Raw genomic sequence first — 20,635 nt, forward strand, 5'->3', positions numbered from 1 at the left:
GAAAAATAGCATTTCCCCAAGTGTGCATCATTTGGTATGTAACCAAAGTTATCAATTCATATCAATTTTGTACTGTAAATCTGAAATAAGGAAGGTCTTGTAGTTTGTGTAAATGGAGCAATCTCTTGAAAAAATAGACATCCATGCTTCATGCTTTGCATCCCGTTGTGTCCACGCTTGCTGTTCTGCGTAGTGTTCTTCATCTGTTCCCAAGAATACTTTTTATATTACATACAACTAATAAAAAGGGGGAAAAAAAGTGCTGAAATAAGATTTGGTAAGGAGCAGCATTGGAAATGTTTGACCTTGTGTATAAAACATGGAAACTCATTTGTCCTGTCTGTGTTAGGGTTTAGATGGATTTCCTTCTCCTCATGAGCTGGTGATTGTCTGTGAAGCTGTGAAGGCCCGGGGACACCGAGCTGATGGGCGAAGGGAAGAAGCTGTTTTTCAAGGTGCTGGGCGAGATCTCCTCGATCCTGTAGGAAACCGAGTGAAAGTACTGATTGGGATTCAGCTGCGAACTGAACGAGTTCTGATGGGAGAAGGCACAGCCCAGGCCTCCCATCCCTCCCCCAGAGCTGCCGAAGTCATGCGAGTGGTAGTGCATACAGGAGCAGACTGACTGTAAATCAGTCACTTCTGCCCGGTATGGCTCGCGCCGCCGCCGGCCCCGCGGCAGTGATTCGTCCTGGATGTGGATGATCATGCTGTTCCGGTTACCAGCTAGCGAGGCGCGTTCCTCGGCGTCCCGCCGCTCGTCCTCGCTGTTCATAGTGAGGAAGCGGAGCACCACCAGGTTGAGGAAGGCCCCGATGACCGTCAGGCCCACCAGGATATACATGAAGCTAAAGGCCACATACAGGGGCTTCTTCTGGAGGGCCCGGTTCTTTTGAAGGGCCACAAAGTCCCCAAAGCCTATAGTTGTTAATGTGATGAAGCAGTAATAATATGACTGGAAGAAGCTCCAGTCCTCATAGTGGGAGAAGGCAGCAGCCCCGATGCACAGCGTGCCCACGCAGGAGAAGAATCCTACGGTCACCATGTTCTCCATGGACACATCGGTGATGCTCATGCCGCAGCACTTCTTGATGCGCTTCAGTAGGTACTTGACAAAAGTGTTCATCCTCTCGCCCAGACTTTGAAACATGACAAGAGTCAGAGGGATTCCCAGGACGGCATAAAACATGCAAAAGGCCTTCCCTGCGTCGGTCCCCGGCGCTGCATGCCCGTACCCTGAGAAGAGAGCAGACAGACAGCAGAAGTTAGTATTGCAGGAAGTTTTTGCCGGCCGTTTGTGAAGCGGCGGCGGCGTCGCGAGCGCTTCCCGCTGCTCAAAAAGCCCCAGATCACCTTTTTGTTTACAAACATGACCAAGCAAGAAATCTGCCTAAGAGTCTGCGAGCGCTGCCAAAAGGGTTATTGAATAGGTGCATGCCACAGAAATGTGTCTGCTCATTAATCTTATTTGGGCTCAAAGATTATGGCGAGTGGGTCGTCCAATTAGTCAGAAGTTTCCGGCGAGGTAGAAGAGTTTGGAGGAGGGATTGGAAAGGAGTCATGTGGGAGCCAGTGAAGCTTTTAGCTTAATTAAACTTTATCTTTAGACCACAAGCTGCTGACTCACACACAAACAGACTTCTGAAAAGGGGCTAACAATGGGGTTCATACATTATGTTACATCTCATCCTTCAGTGTAATATAAATGATTTTATGTGCATTGCTCGATATTTACAGTTACTTCAGAAATTACAGTATGAATGAAACCTACATCTCTTGAATATGCAGCGCTGAAAACAGAGTGTCGTATTGATTATCTCTCCTCTACCACGGCACATAACTGTGAGTATTAAACACCAAAATCATAGCCAAGAAACACCCACCATCAGTTGGCATGTGTATCACTTCAACAACTGCCTTCCAAATGGAGACATCATATTTTTGGTGAACCGTACATCATTTTTTATTAATTTAGTTTGGATATGTCCTGAACAAGTTCCGTGTTTTGAGCTCACAAATATTGATATTGTGTTTTCCCGTGTGGCTTCCTACCCACTCGAGCATGTGTTTAGTTATGTACTTAAAAAAACAAAAAACATTCAGCTCTGGCGATCTGATTGAACCAGCAACCAGAGCACTTGTATTTGCATGTGCAGCGAGTGTTAGTGGTTTCAGGTTTCATCAGTGGGATTTAAGGAAACATCGAGTACCAGTACTGTAAAAATACTGATTTATTAAGCTTTTAAAGATATCAAAGATTTTTTAAAGCTGCACTATCATTATTCTTTATATTCACAATGGGTCAAATGACCATTGTGCATAATGTGAGGGTCACGTTTAGTGATGAACAGCTAATCCACAGGGTTTTTTTTGGTTCTTTTAGCTGATTATTTCTGTTTCTCCACCAGCAAACTATATTTTAATTAATGCTCTTTTCAGGCTGTTTCGTCCACCTGTTGTTTGTGCAGGTTTTTAATGGACAAACTCTGATGAACCCTGTGTCCACCTGTTTGGCCCACCTGTGGTGGAACATTTAGCTGCTAAAAGCTGTATATTTTTTCTCAAGAGTTGGTGGAGACCAAAAAAAGCAAAAAAGGAGAGTAAATGTTGGAAATAGAATAGAAATATGAATGAATTCTAATGTGTTTGTGTGTCTTTATCAGGTAAGGTTACTGCTATGTTTTCACCTTGTGCATTCGCCCACAGTTTGCTAACAAAATCAGCAATTCACCTTGAAGTTTTATTTCGGCGATGTTAATTGATGCGAATGAAAAACAAAAACTAGCTTATTAGCACATTTCCTAGTTTGTACTGTATTTGGGTTCAATCTCTCCATAAACCCTGCCTCATCCTCTGTAGACTTAAATGACATGATGGTGAGTTTGTGTCATTTTACATATGCAACTTTGAGTGGTGATAAATCTTTTCCATTATAAAATCAAAGCATGGGGACCAACACAAACATTCGTACCCCTCCAGCCTTGATGGTATCTTCAGGAAAAGAACAACCACAGATCATATCTCCTACACAGACCTGCAACAATTGGAGGAAAAGTCCAATGCTTATCTTCATGACTAAACACTTGTTGATATAATCTTGCTCATCCTATTCGCCCTGAACTTGATTGAACTTTATAATCCAAAATGTTATTACGCTTGTTTTGTTTGTAACGGTCCTGTCATGTCTATTTCCTTTTATTGTATTTTCCAGGTTTTTGTGATCTCTCTGCAGTTTGTGCTATGTTTCCCTCCTGTATTACAGCCTGATTTTCCCTCCACACCTGTCCTGCATCAGCCTCATTAGCAGTGCTTTGTTCCCAGTGTTCTTGCCTATCAGTTTCGTTCCAGCTCTCTTGCCTCTTCAACTCATTCCCCTGTCCTTCTCCACCTGCACCTCATCCCCTCATCAGTTTGGTTTGTTTTAATTCCAGTTTCCAGTTCAGTCTTTGTCGAGTCATCTGTTCAGTTTACCTGATCCTGAGGTTTAGTTTGAATAAAAGGTCTGCCTGCCTGCCATCTCTTGGATTTGGGTCCACCTTCTACGCTCTTTGTGTGACAGTGTTGGAGAAAGCATTTTTTAAACAGCTGTTTATGACTTTAAACAGTAACTTAACCCGGTCTGCCAACTCATCACCCTGTGCAACAGTGACGTTGTATGGCATTACAGTACCATGCTACATCACATATGGGTGTGGTCACAAGTACAACAGACCACAATCAGCCACACCTAGCTGTAATGCTATACCTTAGAGGCCAGAGCAATTATGATTTTCCTCCTTCCAAAGTCAAGTCAGGGGGTTACTCTCTAACTGCAAATTATATACAGTATATACTTAAAAAAAAACATTTTTCAACATATGTTGCAGTTTTTCCTTTTTTCCTTCATTCCTATTTTTGCCATCAGTCAAAACCTATTTCAAAACACTGAAAATACATTTGATCCAAATACGCTTGTGGGTACAAACTGATTAGAAAATTCTGCAGGACAGCATCCAGCAACAATACAACTTAAGTATGAGATCATTCTTGACCTCGGAAAAGTAGTCTCAAAGAACAATCTAAACTCAAGGTCAATTTACTGAAAAATAATTCTGAACAGCTGCCGGACTTACAATCTCCCTCCCATATACAACCATGGGTTAATATATCTGCAGCTAAGGTCATGTGATGACAAGAGAGCATCTGCCACTTGCTGATGAAGAACATGAGATGTGGTAGAAAGCTCCATAAAAAGCTCCAACCAGCAGGGGTGGATTATCTACAGTTTTTCAGCCAACTTTCATGTTGAGCAGAAATGAGTGTGACATAGAGGGCAGCTGGAAGGTACAGAACAAAAATCTAAAATACAATATGGCATGGTCTGGAAAATGCAGCCCATTCACTAGGATAAAATGATTTTTAACAAATGGATACATTCACATTTGCACGTCATAGTCTACATACCATACTGACATTTCAACAAAACGTATCATATCACGTTCACATTTCGTATTTATGACTTGTTTATAACTTTCATGTCTGGAGGTAGAGGGACTAGTGATGAAATAACAGGCAATAAGGCTCTAAAGCCAGTGACCTCAGTTCAAGACTGTGTTTCAACATTTGTAAATGTGACACAGAGTCTGTTTCAACAAAAAAAATCTGACGAGACCTCGGGACTTCTCCAGCCATGTTTTTGGTGATCAAAACAGTTATTTTAAGCCAAAACATGATCTTTTCCTAACCCTAACCAAGTGATTTTTGTAAATATAACCAGAGCATAACAGCGTTGTCACAAGATAAAACTGAAAACTGAACCCAAAGAAATATAAGTTGCAACGTAAAGAAATGTTAAGTTTGCCAACATTTATTCTGGCCATTGGGCTGTAACAAATGTTAAGTGTAGATTCAGAATCAGTGTTCGGTCCTTGAAGTTTGAGGTCCGCGCAGGAAGCTGAAGGATCAGCTGCAGGTCAGCAACAACCCACTGTGTCACCGGCGTGTGCTGACTGCAAATGAGCTGATTGAATTCCTCAGACAGTGAGCAGCGATGTGCACATTGTTTCCACATACACACAAAGGGAGAGCGGCTTCCTTCAAATACATGAACAATCCTATAAGAAGTATCTAAAATGCACAAATCTTCATTGCTGTGTCATATGATGCAAATAAGATGTTAACAGTAATGTGCTTTGTGAAAGATAACTAAACCAAATAATAAACAAATCTGTCACTAGTGAAATACCTCCTAATCTAAGTTTAATCTAATTAATTCAGGAGAACAAAACATATGTAAGAACCCTCCCATACTGCTGATGAAAACATTATGTGCAAGATGTAGCGAAACATGCTTGTGGCACCCCAAAAGTGTTCGTCAATTATAATTACATCTCCGGGCAGATTTGTATTCTACCAAGACATCTGTCTTCTTCCCTCCTTCCCTGAAAATTTGCAAATTAATTGATATTGATTCTTATTGCTTAAATTTTGTTCTCACTGGGTAATTAGGACATAATGAATTACGGTGGCAGCTGTGAAGAAATGACAGCTTTCATTTGATTTGCGCTCCAGTTTCACTGTGCAGACAGATTACCACAACTCTCCTGTCTGTAACTAATCATTAGACATTATGTTTTTACACTCCAACATGTTATATATTGACTAAAACACAGAGTTCTGTTTGGAAAAGTCATTAGAGGTTTGTGTGCGACTTTCACTCTCAGCAGCCTCTCCCTGCTGCAATCAGAGTGGAGTGTATTAAGTATCGATTCAGCGGCCGCCAACTGCGGGGTCACCACACTGGTATGTGTTTCCTGTTAGATTTGCCATCCACTTTAAAAGTTTAAAACTGGACCTAAGTGTCCGTGGGGTGATGCTTGATTGCACCGTGATATGCAAAGTCTGGATCTGTAAGTGATAACAGTTTAGCCAAGTCATGAAAGCAGTATATGGTGATGCTTCGTCCTTCTAAGATGCTTATTTAAATTATTGTGTCAAAAGACTATTTAAGTGTTAATAATGGCAGCATTAACTTGTTTATTGTGAAATTATAAGACATAAAAATGCACTTGTTAATAGTTTATAGACACTTAAGAAAGTCAACAAAACCTTTTAAGTTTATAAGCCTTCTTGAAAGTGTCAGTTTGTCACGGCATCGCTGTTCCAGCCTGACTGCTTCTGTGTCTAAACTCTGCCTTCCCTCCCAACATGAGCAGCTTAACTCCCTTAAGAAATCGCTAAATTTTGTTACAAGAAACTTTATAGACTTAGTGAAACGCTGTCTACAACAAATTCTTAACTATTTGGGCCTTCCTATTATTTCGGCAAATGTTTTACCTGAAGACAAAATGCATATGTGCGTTTGTTCCGTTGATGTACGTCTTTATTTGCATATAGAGCAGTGTTTACTCAAGATACATGTCAGGGCGCATGTCAATGCGGGGTGTGAACTGACAGGCTTACAGCTGTCCATTTGTGATCGGGCCATTCAGGACGGATGTTGGTACCAAATGTTAACAGCCTCTCGGTGACTTGAGTTGGGCCCTAAGCCACACCGCTGCTGCTGTACAGAGCGGTGTTTGCTGTTTATTCAAAATGTATTCATATTGAACGTGTTGCGTGTAGAAATGTTGAATTTGACACTGCACTTCCTTAGCTCCTCAGCAACAGACCTGCTGAGTGTGAAGTAGATCAGATGAACAGTTCTCGAGATATGCGACTGACAGACAGACAGAACTTACTTTATAGTTAGATGACATGACAAACACATTTATTGACTTTAACTAACTATAATGTCACTGTTAAACCTTTACAAAGTTGTTTTTGTTGTATTATTAGGATTAATACATACTCTATCATGTGCTAATTAACCATTAACAGTCCTTTCTGCAGCTATCCGATCTGAGGCAAGAACTCTGTCTTGTTAAAGCTGCATTATTAACAAACTAGCAAAAAACAAATTCTTTGTTTTCATGACTGAATAAACTAAATAAACAAACTGACCTCAAAGAACACCACAATTGTATACTGTTTCACTGTTTATATTTGACCCTGCCACCTTTCTAGCTTCAAACAGTGTTCTGGGACCTTACTTTCCTCTGAGAACAGCTTGTTTATTCAGTTATGGAAAAAAGAAATATTTCTGAGTTTGTTTTAATACCTCATTAATATTGTAAATATTAAAATTCTTTGTTTGAATTTCTTATACAGTACCCCTTTAAGGTTAAACAAACATTTATTATGCACTGATTTACTTTAACAATGCTTTTTTACAGCTTCTCAACCTGGAATTTGCACTAACTATAGTCAAGGCTGAAAGTGTTTTCTATGGGGGGTTTATATAGTCTAAGTAAAATAAAGTAATGTTAATAAGCATCATCAAGGGCCTTATTACCATTATTAACTAATGCTTATAACAAGGACCACTCAAGACTCAACAATGAAATCCGTCCTACAGTGATGTCATATCAGTTCGAGCTCTGCTTCAGCTTTAGCTCCCACATTCATTACTGTCCTTACATCTCCAATGCAATAATACAGGATGATTAACAGGGACCAGCAGGGACTCAGTGAGACAGCCTGCAGACCTGAAGAGCATACTTGTACTGTATGATTGCTTGTAAATGTAATCATCTGTGACATCATATCAAATAATGTCCACTTGGCTACTGTTTATCATTGATTGATACCAGACAATAAGACAAGAGTTCATGAGAGGTTTTCGGTTTGCTTTTCTGTCTGGGAAATCCTCTGCTGCACAACTTCTGATGAATTTCACACAAGAAAACACACAAAAATGATTTCTTAGCCCTGAATAAGTAAGAGAGGGAAAAGATTATTATAGATTCATATTAAAGTTATTTATTTTTCCTAGCCAGTCTCTTAAAGCATTTCTTTGATGTCGCTGATGGGATGTGTGGTTCTCTGAGGCAGCGCCGCACTGTGTAATCTGTTTGTCCTGTTATAATGACTCTATTATCTGCTGTTGTCTTGGGAACAGACATATTTGCTCTGCCACACAGAGGCCTGCCCTGCACAGGTGCTTTTGTGCTCATGTGTGCACAGGTGAACGCGTGTGTTCAGCGCGGCGTGTAGCGCAGCGGAAAGAAAATCACACTCTTTAATGAAAGACAAAAGGCACAAGGAAGGCGCGGCCACTCAAATATTACATAATACGAAACATTTGAAGGCTGATGTTCTGGACATCCATTCAGGCGTCCTGAAGGGGGAAGAAAAAGACATGGCATGTTTTCAATCTATACTCTTCTACAAGCTGCAGCAGACAAGATTTGTTTGCAAAAACACATCAGTCTTATCTGCCAGAAGCACAAAGTCTGTCTGCGACTGAGAAGAGCTCAACAATCCACTAATTGAGATGCTGTAAATTTGCCCAAATGGAAATCTGATGTGGAGACGATCAGAAGAAACCTTTGAGAAATTGTCTCCTAAACAGATTTGCCTTAAGCAGAAAGTCTTTGGGCCTCCTTTAGTGCAAATTAATACTAAAGGATGTTGGATTATAATAAACAATGTAACAATAAGACATTTTGTAAAGAAAACAGCTGCATAAAAAATCCATTGCAATGCTCGTAGCATTGCTCCATAAGCCAATCCATGGACTAAAACTAAATCTGCTTGCCATTTGTGTAGAAATAAACAGCAGAAAGTAAAGTGAAAGTCTATCTAGTTTCTGTGAACCTCAGCGTGAGCTAAGAACAGCATTTCAGGGCAGTTTAGCACAGCAGCTTCTCTCCCTGAACTTTTCCGTTTGAAGTCTTCTGTATCACTGCACATCTGTTGAGTCACTCTTTAAATGTTGAACAAACCAGAGTGGGAAGTGTTGTAACATGTCTACTCAAAGTTGACTCATGAGAATATTTTTAGTGTCATTTGGAGTAGGAAGAGATAAAAACTGTAGCTCGATACACTTTCATGTCACTATCTTTTTGTATTATAAAACAAGACTACGGCTCGTACTCAACACACCCCTTTCCCCTATCACTTAGCCTTACCCTTCTGTTTTGCGTCCTCATGCAGGGTGTCACCGTTCTTGTCAAGATAGAGGGGTAAGGTGAAGTGTTCGGACTACATAAGGCACACTTCAAACCGAGGGTTATGAGATTTCTCTGTCGTTTCAATGTATTATGGTCCTCTTCTTTATAAAAAAGCATTAGATAGTCACTACTAGTTTTCTGATGCCTTGGTAGCCAAGCAGCTAGCTGATGTCACGTTGTTATTGCTGATTTGTGCACGCCTGTCTTGCGCTTCAATGTTGTTTCAATGATCCATGTTTTTCCATCTCCATCAGATAAATGGCAAACGGCATTGTGCCATACCAGGATTGCCGATAACACAAGAGAAATCACAGCTGAGGACGGCATATTGGAAATGTCCAGTTGCGTGAGTTTACATAAACACCACTGACTACCCCACTACCCCTGGTAACTCTGTTCCAGGGGGCAAGCGGGCACTCAAAATGGAGGGGAAGGGGTAAAAATTGGATATGGGATTGAGCCAAAGAGTCTACAGACATGCTAACAGCACAGCTAAATGCTAATGTGTCAGCATGCCAGCATTCTCACACTGGCAGTGCTAACATGCTGGCTTTTAGCCAAGTACAATGTTTACCATGTTCACCATGTTAGTGTAGCATGTTAGCATGCTATCATTTGCAAAATAGCACTAAACACAATGTCATTTAGTTCTGCAGGTATTTTGTTAAGAAGCAAAGAAATGGCCGTGGTGAAATTTTGACATCATGATGGCTCAAGATGAAAAGCCAGGCGATGAGGGTAAACATCACATTGTCACAGCAATTTAGCCAATACTGTTGCTGTCAGGGGATCACAGTAAATATTAGACATTGTCTGGGAAGCATTAATGTCTGTGAAAAAAATGGTGTTGAGATATTTTACTGGATAAGTGAAAACTCTGACTTGCTGCTGGCACTCTGGGATCACTGAAATGATTAGGCATGGTCATCTCTCAACTTGACTGCTGTTAACACCCACCTGGCAGGGCTGCTCATATGCACAGTGAAACACTCTGTAAATGGTCCAAAATGCAGCAGCACGTCCGGTCTTCATCCAGCCAAAGGCAACTCATGTCACTCCATTTTTCATTACTCTCCACTGCTACCTGTAAGTTAAGCTACTTCTACTGTAGTCAAGTCAAGTCAAATTTATTTATATAGCACATTTCATACGACAAGCGTGAACTCAATGTGCTTCAAAAATAAAAACAAAGATACATTGTATAACATAAAATAACATATAGGATAAGAAAATATTACAAGTATAAAAAACATTTAGGATATTATAAAAACACACAAGAATGTATTATTATCATCATTTAAAAAGGGAGATAATAATAATAATAATAATAATAATAATAATAACAATAACAATTCTTAAAGCAAAGGAGAAAGACAGAAATAAAACACACGCTTTAAACATAACTAAAAGCTTGCGAAAAAAGATATGTTTTTAGTTTGCTTTTAAAAGAGGACACTGTTGTAGCAGACTGTAGTTTATGTGGAAGAGAATTCCAGAGAGTAGGACCATAGTGGCTGAAAGCGCCATGAGCTGATTTGGAGTTGATTCTAGGTATAGTGAGGAGATCTTTATTTGATGATCTAAGGGATCTCTCTGGTGTGTATTCAGTGAGCATGTCAGCAACGTAGGAGGGAGCTAAGCCATTACAACATTTAAAAACAGAAAGAAGTATTTTAAAATCAATTCTTTGTTTTACTGGGAGCCAATGAAGAGATGATAAAATAGGAGTGATTTGCTCAAACCTTTTGGTTTTTGTTAGTATTCTGGCTGCAGCATTCTGAATAAGCTGGAGTTTATTTAATGTCTGCTTTTTCAGTCCAGCAAAAAGAGCATTGCAGTAGTCCAATCTACTGGAAATAAAAGCATGAACCAGCTTTTCAGAGTCTGACTGAGACAGGAAACATCTAACTTTTGATATGTTTCTAAGATGATAAAAAGCAGTCTTAGAAATATTAGAGATATGCCTTTGGAAGGTAAGATCAACATCAAAAATCACACCCAAGTTTTTGACATGCTCACATGGTTTTACAGACAGAGGAGTTAACAGGGATTGAATATTTTGCCTCAGAGCCTTAGGACCTACCAAAAGAATCTCTGTTTTGTCCTTGTTGTAAAGTTGTAAAAAATGTTTGACCATCCAGAGTCTGATATCTGCGATGCACTGGATGAGATCATTCACTGGGCTTAGATTATTGATAGAAACAGAAATGTATAACTGTGTGTCGTTGGCATATGATTGATATGAAATATTATGTTGCTGTATAATGGACCCAAGTGGAAGCATGTACAAGTTGAACAACAAAGGACCGAGAATTGACCCCTGAGGGACTCCATATGAAATGCCAACCTCATCAGATTCACAATTACCAATAGACACAGAGAAGGATCTTCCAGTAAGATATGAAGAACTGTGCCTTTAAGGCCTAAACAGTGTTTGGGGCGCTGAAGAAGAATTGCATGATCAACAGTATCAAATGCTGCACTGAGGTCGAGAAGTACTAGAATAGAAACTTCATGATTGTCTGTACTAATTTTAAGATCATTAACAACTCTGATCAGGGCAGTTTCGGTACTGTGGTTAACTCTAAAACCGGACTGGTAAACATCAAACAAATTGTGGTTTGACAGATACCTATATAATTGTTGGTGAACAACCTTTTCAAGAATTTTCCCCAAAAATGGAAGGTTTGATATTGGTCTGTAATTCTTGAATACAAGTGGATCAAGATTACTCTTTTTTAACAGCGGTGTTACAATAGCATGTTTGAGACATGAGGGGAAGATTCCAGAATGTAGGGAGGCGTTAACAATCTCAAGGACATCCTCTATCAAACAGCTAAAAACATTTTTGAACAATTTTGTTAAGCTACTTCTACTGTAGCACCAACCTTCCCAAATTCTTTTATTTAGGCTGATGCAAATGAATGACTACTAGTCCCACTGTCACTGTGAGGCAGGCAAATATTAATCCAAACTCTTCTCCTCAGAGCTCCCTCTGAGGAGTCTCTTCACCTGTGTCAGGTAGAAGGTTGGCCCAGTCTCACACAAAAGCATGTAACAGTCCCGCTGATCACCTAGAGGACATCTAATCAGTGTGACAGTTTGCCTTGCTTAGCTGAGAAAGTATGAACGTGTATGAAGGTCTAACACCAACAGGGGGCGATAATGGCGAGTTTGAGTCCTGTGAGAAGCAAATAGTCAATAGTTACTGTTGAAAATAAGTACTTATTTTAAGCATACCAATGATGTTTCCCTTAGCAAAGTAGTATAGGTGACTTTATTTTGAAAGTGTAAACGGACAATGTATGTTTGTTATTGCTAGAGGAAAGGTCAGGGCATCACTGGAGTCTTTGTGAACATATCCTCTGGGGACTGTACATTTCTGTGTAATATTTAATGGCAATCCATCAAAAGATGTAGATTTTCAGTCTGGACTAAAGTGGTAGATCAACTGACTAGAGCCATGATGCCAGCAGGGTGAAAAATGATCGTAACGGATGTTGTGATTGTGACTAAGATTGTCGTTGTTGAAAACCAAAGAGCAGAATATTAGATAGATTATTCCAGTGCTTTAAGATGGGTATCACTTCATCAAACCCTCTGACACAAACAGATGAATATAATCCATTTCACACAAAATGTGGCTGCTCTTTATTCTTTTCTTTTTTTTTAAGCTATCAAAAAATCTATAATTGAATACACGTATCACCCCTCCCCATGCGGCTCTCCACAATCATATCCAAAGTGCCTCTAATGCTTTACACATTTTCTATATACCAAGGCAGCTCTCATCATAAACCGCATGACTCAACCTGTGTTTGGCTCCAATCCACTTTACGGTGACTTATTTTGAATGTCTGCCCACACCCACAATGAGATCTCCATAGGTCCGTGTCAGTGAGAGTGAGTCATTGTTGCTGCAACTCTGAATTGACACAGCTGGCAGCCTGAATCCAATTATTATATCATTCTATTATTATATCATAAATATTTAATTTCTTCTGTGCTGGAAAAAGGAACATCTCACGGTCATATAATGGATTAATGAATAAACCAACAGCCTCCACCTTGAAAGAGTAAAAGTTCAGGCGCTAAGATCCAACAGCCTCTCTTCTGCTAAGTAGTGAATCAACATTAATCCTGAAAGCAACTGAAATCCATTATGTATTTCTCTGAAACATTGACTATTTATGACATAATAAGAGACGATCAAAGTCAAAGTGTGTGAAAAAATCTTTGGGAATTTATTATAAAGATTTTAAAGGTTCAACCAACTGAACACCCCTCACCCCAACCCCCCTACTAAGCGTGTAGGAGAATGTACGGTAGCCACAAAAAACATAAAAGGCTAAAGCAGCGTTTGGTATGTCCATTCTGGGCTACTGTATAAACATGGAGCTGCAACATAGCAGACCCCATGGAAGAGGAACTGAAAACATTATAATTGATATTATATTGCATTTCTGCCAATAAATCCACATACACACTAGACCTTTAACACGGTTTAACACAAAACAAACAACCTCTAAACTGTCATCTGATCCTGAATAGTGCACACAAATATGCGACGTCACCTTTTTCTAATGAGTCACTGTCACCACTCAGACTAGTGAGAAAAGCACAGACAAAAGCACAAATACAGAAATCTCTCATTAAATAAAAGATATACTATTGGCAAATTATACTGTGTTAATTTAAGACCTCATTACTACTAATGAAAAAGAAAGATGTTCAAAAGAGCTGAGAACTAGGAACTACAGATTAGTCTCTGTAAAGTTAGTGATCTCTTTTTAGTTAAAAATCTGATCCATTGTTTAATGACAATATCAGCACATCCTCACACCTACCGACTAAATAGATTGATTGCCAGTGACTGCCAAAACAACATGATCCTACAGTCATACCAGGCCTTCATCATACACTCACAGTTTGGTTAGGTTTAGGCAAGAAAACCACTTGATAAGGTTTAGGAAAACCAGTCCAGTGTTTGTTTCACCAGACCATCCATCCCTGACCTCTGACTTTTTCGCTCTTTATACTACTCTGCCTCACTTCCTCCTTCGCTGACTTAACAATGATTACAGCCACTAGAGATCGTGGCCAAACAAGAAATGTAAATATGGGCCGTAATAAGCTGCAGTCATAGTCAATCTACATGGTATTTTTTCTGATGAGGCAGCCTGAAAAAAAAAAGATTAGTGCAGCTTGTTTTCTTATTACCAAGTGCAGGTATAAGGGTAGTAAATGGCTTCAAACCTTAGTTTTAATTGTATGTTATTTGTATTCTTTATAAGAAAACTGGAAATGTCACTTTCATTTAATGTAAGACAAATACACTTCAATTCTTCAACTGAACCTTTTGAAACAAAAATTGCTGCCTCATACCTAACTATAGGAGTATCTATATTCATCTATAAGTATTCACTTGGAAAACAGCATATAAAGTGGACTAGAAACATAGTTGAGACCCGCTTAACATCTGAGCACATCATTTTATCAGAGAGTACAGTAAAGTAGAGGATATCTCCCTTTGGCTTTCATTCACTTTCACATGTTGCTGGTTATATAATCTGTATCATTCATTATTCATAACCCTATCAAGGTAGTCCCTCATTAGCACCCGCACACAGCCCCGGTAGTTACTCTACAAGTGTCAAGCAGTTGCTTAAACCAACACCTTTTGCTTGTTTGATCCGCAGGTTAATCTGTCTCGTATTATTTCAGCCGCCCTGGTGGCATTAATTGCTACAGGCCATGGCATTTTAATGAAGGTCAAGAAGAGCAGGGAGCGCAGAGGTGAGAACACCTTGTTCAGCTCTCTGCCTGAGTCTCCACCACGTCACCGACAAGAGCTTAATGTGTCTGGGAAGTGGGAGCACCATGGTTACCTACTACAGGCAGGGAACCTTTTGCAATCAGCTTTTTTTAACAAAACAAAAGTCTGCCTACAATTCTACTGTGTTATGGTGCCATAATGGTGATGGTCTTTCAGCTGCTAGTCATCTTAACTCTATTGTTAAGGGGAAAATGTCAAACATAAAATTCTATGTGACAAAGAGGCAATTCCAGTGATATCAGAGATGCCTGCCTGCAGCTCAGAAAGATCACATTTACATTTTAAGTGTTTGTCCAAAGTTGTTATCCAGAGACGCACGATGAACGCAGGATCACATAGAGGAACATGCACTTTACAACGAGCACATTCAACTTAAAGTCATCATGCTACATGGTTTCAGTGTTTTGCTGCTCTCAAAAACAAACTTATTTAACACAAAAATGACTCAAACGGAAGATTTTCCATCTATTGTGAGTGAAACGATGTTCCAGAGAAATTTCCTCTGGCTCAGGGCTTTTTATCTTTTTGTTGTTGTTGTCGGTTTATTCAGAAGGAAAAAGGGGAAGCTAATGTGAATTGCCATCGTGGCCGAGCACACAGAGTTCCACATACAGTACAGAGTGTCAGACCTAATCAATACAAAAGGAAGAAAAGATGGAGGGAAGGGGATTTCATTGCCAATTTAATTGTCTCACAATCCCACTATAGCTTTGGACAAAGCAGACACAAAAGTGCTGTGCAGCAGAAGATGCTGCTCTACTGATGGCAGCTACTGCAGCTTCTGGCTCCAAGAAAACAGTGAGTGTGAAACTGAAACTGCTCCTTTGAAGTCAAAACTATATTTCTATTTTAAGTAAACAGTACTTCACTATTTTTAAGTAGTTAAGGTGTCAAAATTTCATGGATTCTAATGTGTGTCTTGGTAGTGGTTAAGGACTACTGTTACACCAGGACTGGACAGGGTTTAGTTTGAGGACGTGTTCACTTGACAGGTGTCTTAGACCATAGTGTCAGGCTGCAAATTACAAACAACCTCTCATATCTAAATGGCAAAATAGTTTCAATTCAAATTACAAAAATCATGAGTAGCATTGATCTCCCACCTTTATGGCAACTAAATCTAGTTACGTTTTGGGCATGATTGTGTCATGGTTTTAAAAAAAGACCCCTTTCACACCAGGCAAAAACCAATTAACACCCACTAGTCTTGGATGTTCATCGTCTCCAGCTCTGATCGACAGTGATGGAAACATATTTGTTTTCCTCTTTTCCAGCACAATGCTATGACAAGCCTTGAAATGAAGGACTTTGGCACATGATCACTTTCCTTCCCTCTGCGCTCGAACATTGTTCAGTTGGTGATAAATTTGAAAGAGACACTTGCGTAAAAGTAACCAGTGTAACATTGTCACTGTCCTCCATGCTGCTTTCTATTGCTCCCTGTTTTCAGCACATTCGTGAAGTCCAACTTGACAGAAGAGAAACAACAGAAAGGCAAACTCATCGACTGGCAATGGGGAGGGAGTCATTCACCTATTTTTAGTGGGTTTTCCCGCATCAAAACATATACACATATACGTGCTAATTTGGGTGTAAAAATGATAATAGTTAAAGAAGCATTTACACATTTCTCATCACTTGGTGGCAGCGGAAACAACCCATAAACACAATGTCCACATATTATCACCTTATGAAGTTGTTTAGCTAACATTTTAGGAAACAGTTGCCAGTTTACACATCCAGCAGACACATCTGGAGTTGTGTTTCTGTCCATGTAATGAATCTAAGTACAATATTCACTCTCCTTTTCACTCTTTTTTGGTCTCCACCAAATCCTGAGGGAAATATCTGGCTCTGTAGCTGCAAGACACTCTGTTATGTTCACTAGCTGCTTGCTAACTATGTCTGTCTGCTGTTTGATGCTGAGTAGGTCGCATATATGATGGATTTATCAGAGCTTTTTCACTTAAACCAGCTGCCGTAAAACCAAAACATTTATCGTAGAAATACTGAAATGTTCTGTAGAGCTGAGGGAAACTGCAGTTCCTGATTTTCCCTTTGAGTGACCCCTTTCAATTACACAGTTATTGCAACCCATTGTAAACATAAAAATATTGAGTAGTGCAGCTTTAAGGTTATTTAAAAAAAAGCAAAGTCAAATACTTTGCTGACCCAAACACTCCAACCTACTTTACTACTTTACAGAGAACAACATCTATTGCCCCATAAGAGGATGAGTAAATGTCTCTGTTTGCTGTTTTCATCTCAATTTCCATCCTGGCTCTACCATTTTCATTCAGTTTTTAATTCTCTGGCCCGATGGTTACTAATAAATAAAACACCGAGCAGTACACCACCCTCCGAGCCTCAAATCATCATCATATGCCTGTGAGTGACTTGACAAATGAGTCATAGGCAAACACAGACCCAATACCCAAATCAAGAACATGCAATGAGAGGATATGCTAAGCCCCTGCCAAAGTGCTCCAACACATCAAAAGCTCTCATTGCCTGTATCCTTATTTACACATTTCCTGTCAGGGAATGAAGTTAGAAGTTCTCAAGGTGACTGCGTAAGCAAGTGTTGGACTGCCTGCACCGGCAATTAAGGCTAAATAAACAGAAAACAAATTCTGTACGTGAAGGGTCATTTTGTCTCTGTGTGCCAAGCAGAAAATGCGATAATCAGCCGGATTAAGAAATGCGAGTGGAGCCTTGCAGAGTCAACTTACAATAAGGACGGTGTGGCTTTAACTTTGGAGTCCCTCAGTTGTCTGTTTGCTCTGGAGAGCTGATTTTTCTTGGAGAGACAAGATGGACAGTTTACAAAAGGAGTCTGGGCTACAGGCTGAGTTGCCTCAACAGAGATGCTGGTAATCCTAGGTGTTGTCTGTGGAAGCTGGGCACTGCTGCTCCTCAGAGAATCTCAGCTTCCTTAAATCTTGAGGTACGGCCAATGTATGCTGGGTATGTAATCCATCTCACAAGGAAGCCCTATCCTGACTGTAATTCTCTCAATGACACTGGCAGCAAAGGATGTAGATCCATTTATTTCATGAATGGTTATACCCTTATTTTGTGAAACAGGCCTCTCCTCATGAGTGTGCTCCCTGGTGAATCTGAGCAGCAGTGCAGGATTCAGCAGGAAGCGCAACAAACAACCCCCTAAGGCTACGAAGAACAGAAGCCAACAGACACACATCACTGAGATATGGGACACATTGAAAAGAGTTGCCATCGCCAAGTATGGTAATGAGCGAGTAGAAAGGAAGGAGCTGGTATGGCAGAGGGAGAATCAGTGGAAACAGCCTGAGACAGCGGTGTGTAGTAGGCAGAAGTAACAAGCAGAAGTAAGACCTTACAAGCATCAAGGTCATCATGGGTGAGAGTCAAAGATTATCAGGTTGAAATAAAAAAAGCAACTATTGTGTTTTTGGAACGTGATTGGTGAAATCAAAAAGCAGCTGCCGGTCAGAGAACTTCTAGACAGTTAAAACTGGGTTAACGTGCTTTTAAAGGGGCAACTTGTAAGATATGGCAACAATTCAAATGTAGTTTTTAAAAATACAGGGGACAGCATATCACCTGAGTAACCAACATTTGCAGCTCTTTTGCTAGCTATCTTTGGCACGTTTGCCACTTGTGGCCCTGGGAGGGTCAGTGGGGTGCCCACAGTCGAGTGCTTGTTCTCCAGTGTTCACACGCCCCTGTTTGTCCTGATAGTCCACTAGGCACCTGGAGAGAGAGAGGTCAGTGGGCTACGATGAGACAAGAGTTTAGTTTGTTCAATGGTTCTCTGGTGTTAAAGGATTATGTCTGTGTTTTTCTTGCTGTTGGTTTGTAAAGCAAACAGCCAGGAGTGGAGCTGATACAGCAACATTCTGAGCTGTAGTCCCCCCAGTGAACACACCACCCTCTTTGGATGTCACAGCTGCAGTGTCTCTAGGCTAGTTAACAGACCAGTGCAGCCCTGCAGCAGCCCGCCCTGCTGACACCCGGCTTGTTCATTCTGTCTGCCTTGCCTAGAGACACTCTAGCAGCAAAGACCGAACAGTTTGAGTCAAACGAAAAGAACCCAACCAACAAAGATAACTGCTGCCGTTAGCTGACTAGCTCAGTTAGCCATGGAACCAGCTGCCCTAATAGGCTGACTGGAGGCTGCTTGGAATCACCACTGGCAACGAGGCTCAGCTCAACGGAGCTCAGCAGCCTCCAATTGAACATGGCTGGACACCAGACTGGGACTGAACACATCCTCCAAGGCTGACAGAGACTAAAAAAAGCAAACTCCCTGCTGGCAGCATCTCCCAGCTTAAACTACAGGGGGCTACACTATTGCACTATCGCCTCCTACAATGTGGTTTTACAAGACAGGACGGCTAGCTGGATAGCATGCTAAGTTCAGTAGATATCTCTGCAGCAAAGTATATAGATGTTTTTGATGAAAAGTCAGTGCTGTTGTTTCTTCACATTCTTCATGTTGCAAATGTAAACTAAGGCCCTTTAACAGCATCTCAGTGACTATTTTAATATAAATCAGGTCCTACATGTTGAAATAATGACCAGTGTGATTGTAGCAGTGCATGAGCTGATCAGCTATTGTGCAAGTGATGTCACTGCCCTGCCAGACCTTATGCTTCATTATGAAACAGAAGGCGGTGAACCAGTCTACTGTCTGACAATACAAATCAGTTTTGACTGTGGGTACAGTAAGTGTTGGCGCTATATTAGCATTCTGCAGGCAAAAATGTGTGGGTTTCGGTCTGATCAGTTTTAAAATGCACAAGAGAGATCATTCAAGGATGTCATAACTTAGTTTGATTATTCCGAGTAGGTAATTGCCCTCATTAAAGCAGACATCTCTAATTACAAGACCGATGATATTCAGCCACCCTCCATTCCAAGTCAGGTTTCTACAAAGTCAGGCACTAACCCTTAATAATATAAATGACAGTAATTGTAAGCCTGTTGAATGGCTGTAGACTCTTAGTCTTCTTACTCCTCATGTGCAGAGCAGAAGATTGGTTGCAGCAAGATAGACTAAAATATTTAAAAAGGCAGCAGACACAAAGTGCTGGGGATGAATTTAGAGGTTAAACTTAATTATATGTACTTATATGAGGTATGTGCACTTAACTCTTAGACATTTTCTTTCAGTTGGCTCTTTTAAACCTGTATATTGCCATCTATATGTAAATGAAGAGACAATATAAACAGCCAAGGTTGGAAACATGTATTCTTTTTTTTATGTTTTATGACGTATTTGTATGCTCAATATCTAGGCAGCCGATGACATTTCCCACAAATACACTCACCCTTTTTACCATCAGCATTTTTTCCAGGTCAGCCAGAACTTGTCTGACTAACAAATATGACGATGACGTTGTGGCAGTCTGCTCAGATTGATTACCAGCAGAACAACACAGACTCAGGCTACATTCTCACTGCAGCCCAGACTACTGCTAATACAGTGGTTCTTGCTTTTGTAGTTCTAATGAAGGATGGTGCACAGATGCATAGAGTAACAATAACAAAACAACATCAGAGCACATTTCAGTCATCTTGTAGCTTCCAAGTTTTGGCTGCATTATTAATCGTTTTTCCCTTTGCTGTGTTTCACTGTTCCTGTTCTGATAATGAAGCAGGCTTGCTGCCGCAGAGGCCGAGCTTGACAACCGTCTCGGGTATGTATGTGGTGTACTATTACTTATTGTTGTGACAAAATTCCACTTCAAGCACACTTAACGGACAAATACTGTAGGATCAG

General features: G+C 40.3%; 1 protein-coding gene across 1 annotated transcript in view; it reads right to left on the reverse strand.

Annotated features, from left to right (window-relative positions):
- Nucleotides 1–352: 352 nt before the first annotated feature.
- Nucleotides 353–20,635, reverse strand: part of kcnk9 (potassium channel, subfamily K, member 9) — a 46,157-nt gene continuing 25,874 nt past the window's right edge. The window contains exon 2 of the mRNA XM_073463410.1: nt 353–1,236. Within this exon, the coding sequence (XP_073319511.1) occupies nt 353–1,236 (884 nt within the window). The remainder of the gene's footprint in view (nt 1,237–20,635) is intronic.

This window comes from Pagrus major, chromosome 3 (genome assembly GCF_040436345.1).
Source record: "Pagrus major chromosome 3, Pma_NU_1.0".
Taxonomy (NCBI): Eukaryota; Metazoa; Chordata; class Actinopteri; order Spariformes; family Sparidae; genus Pagrus; species Pagrus major.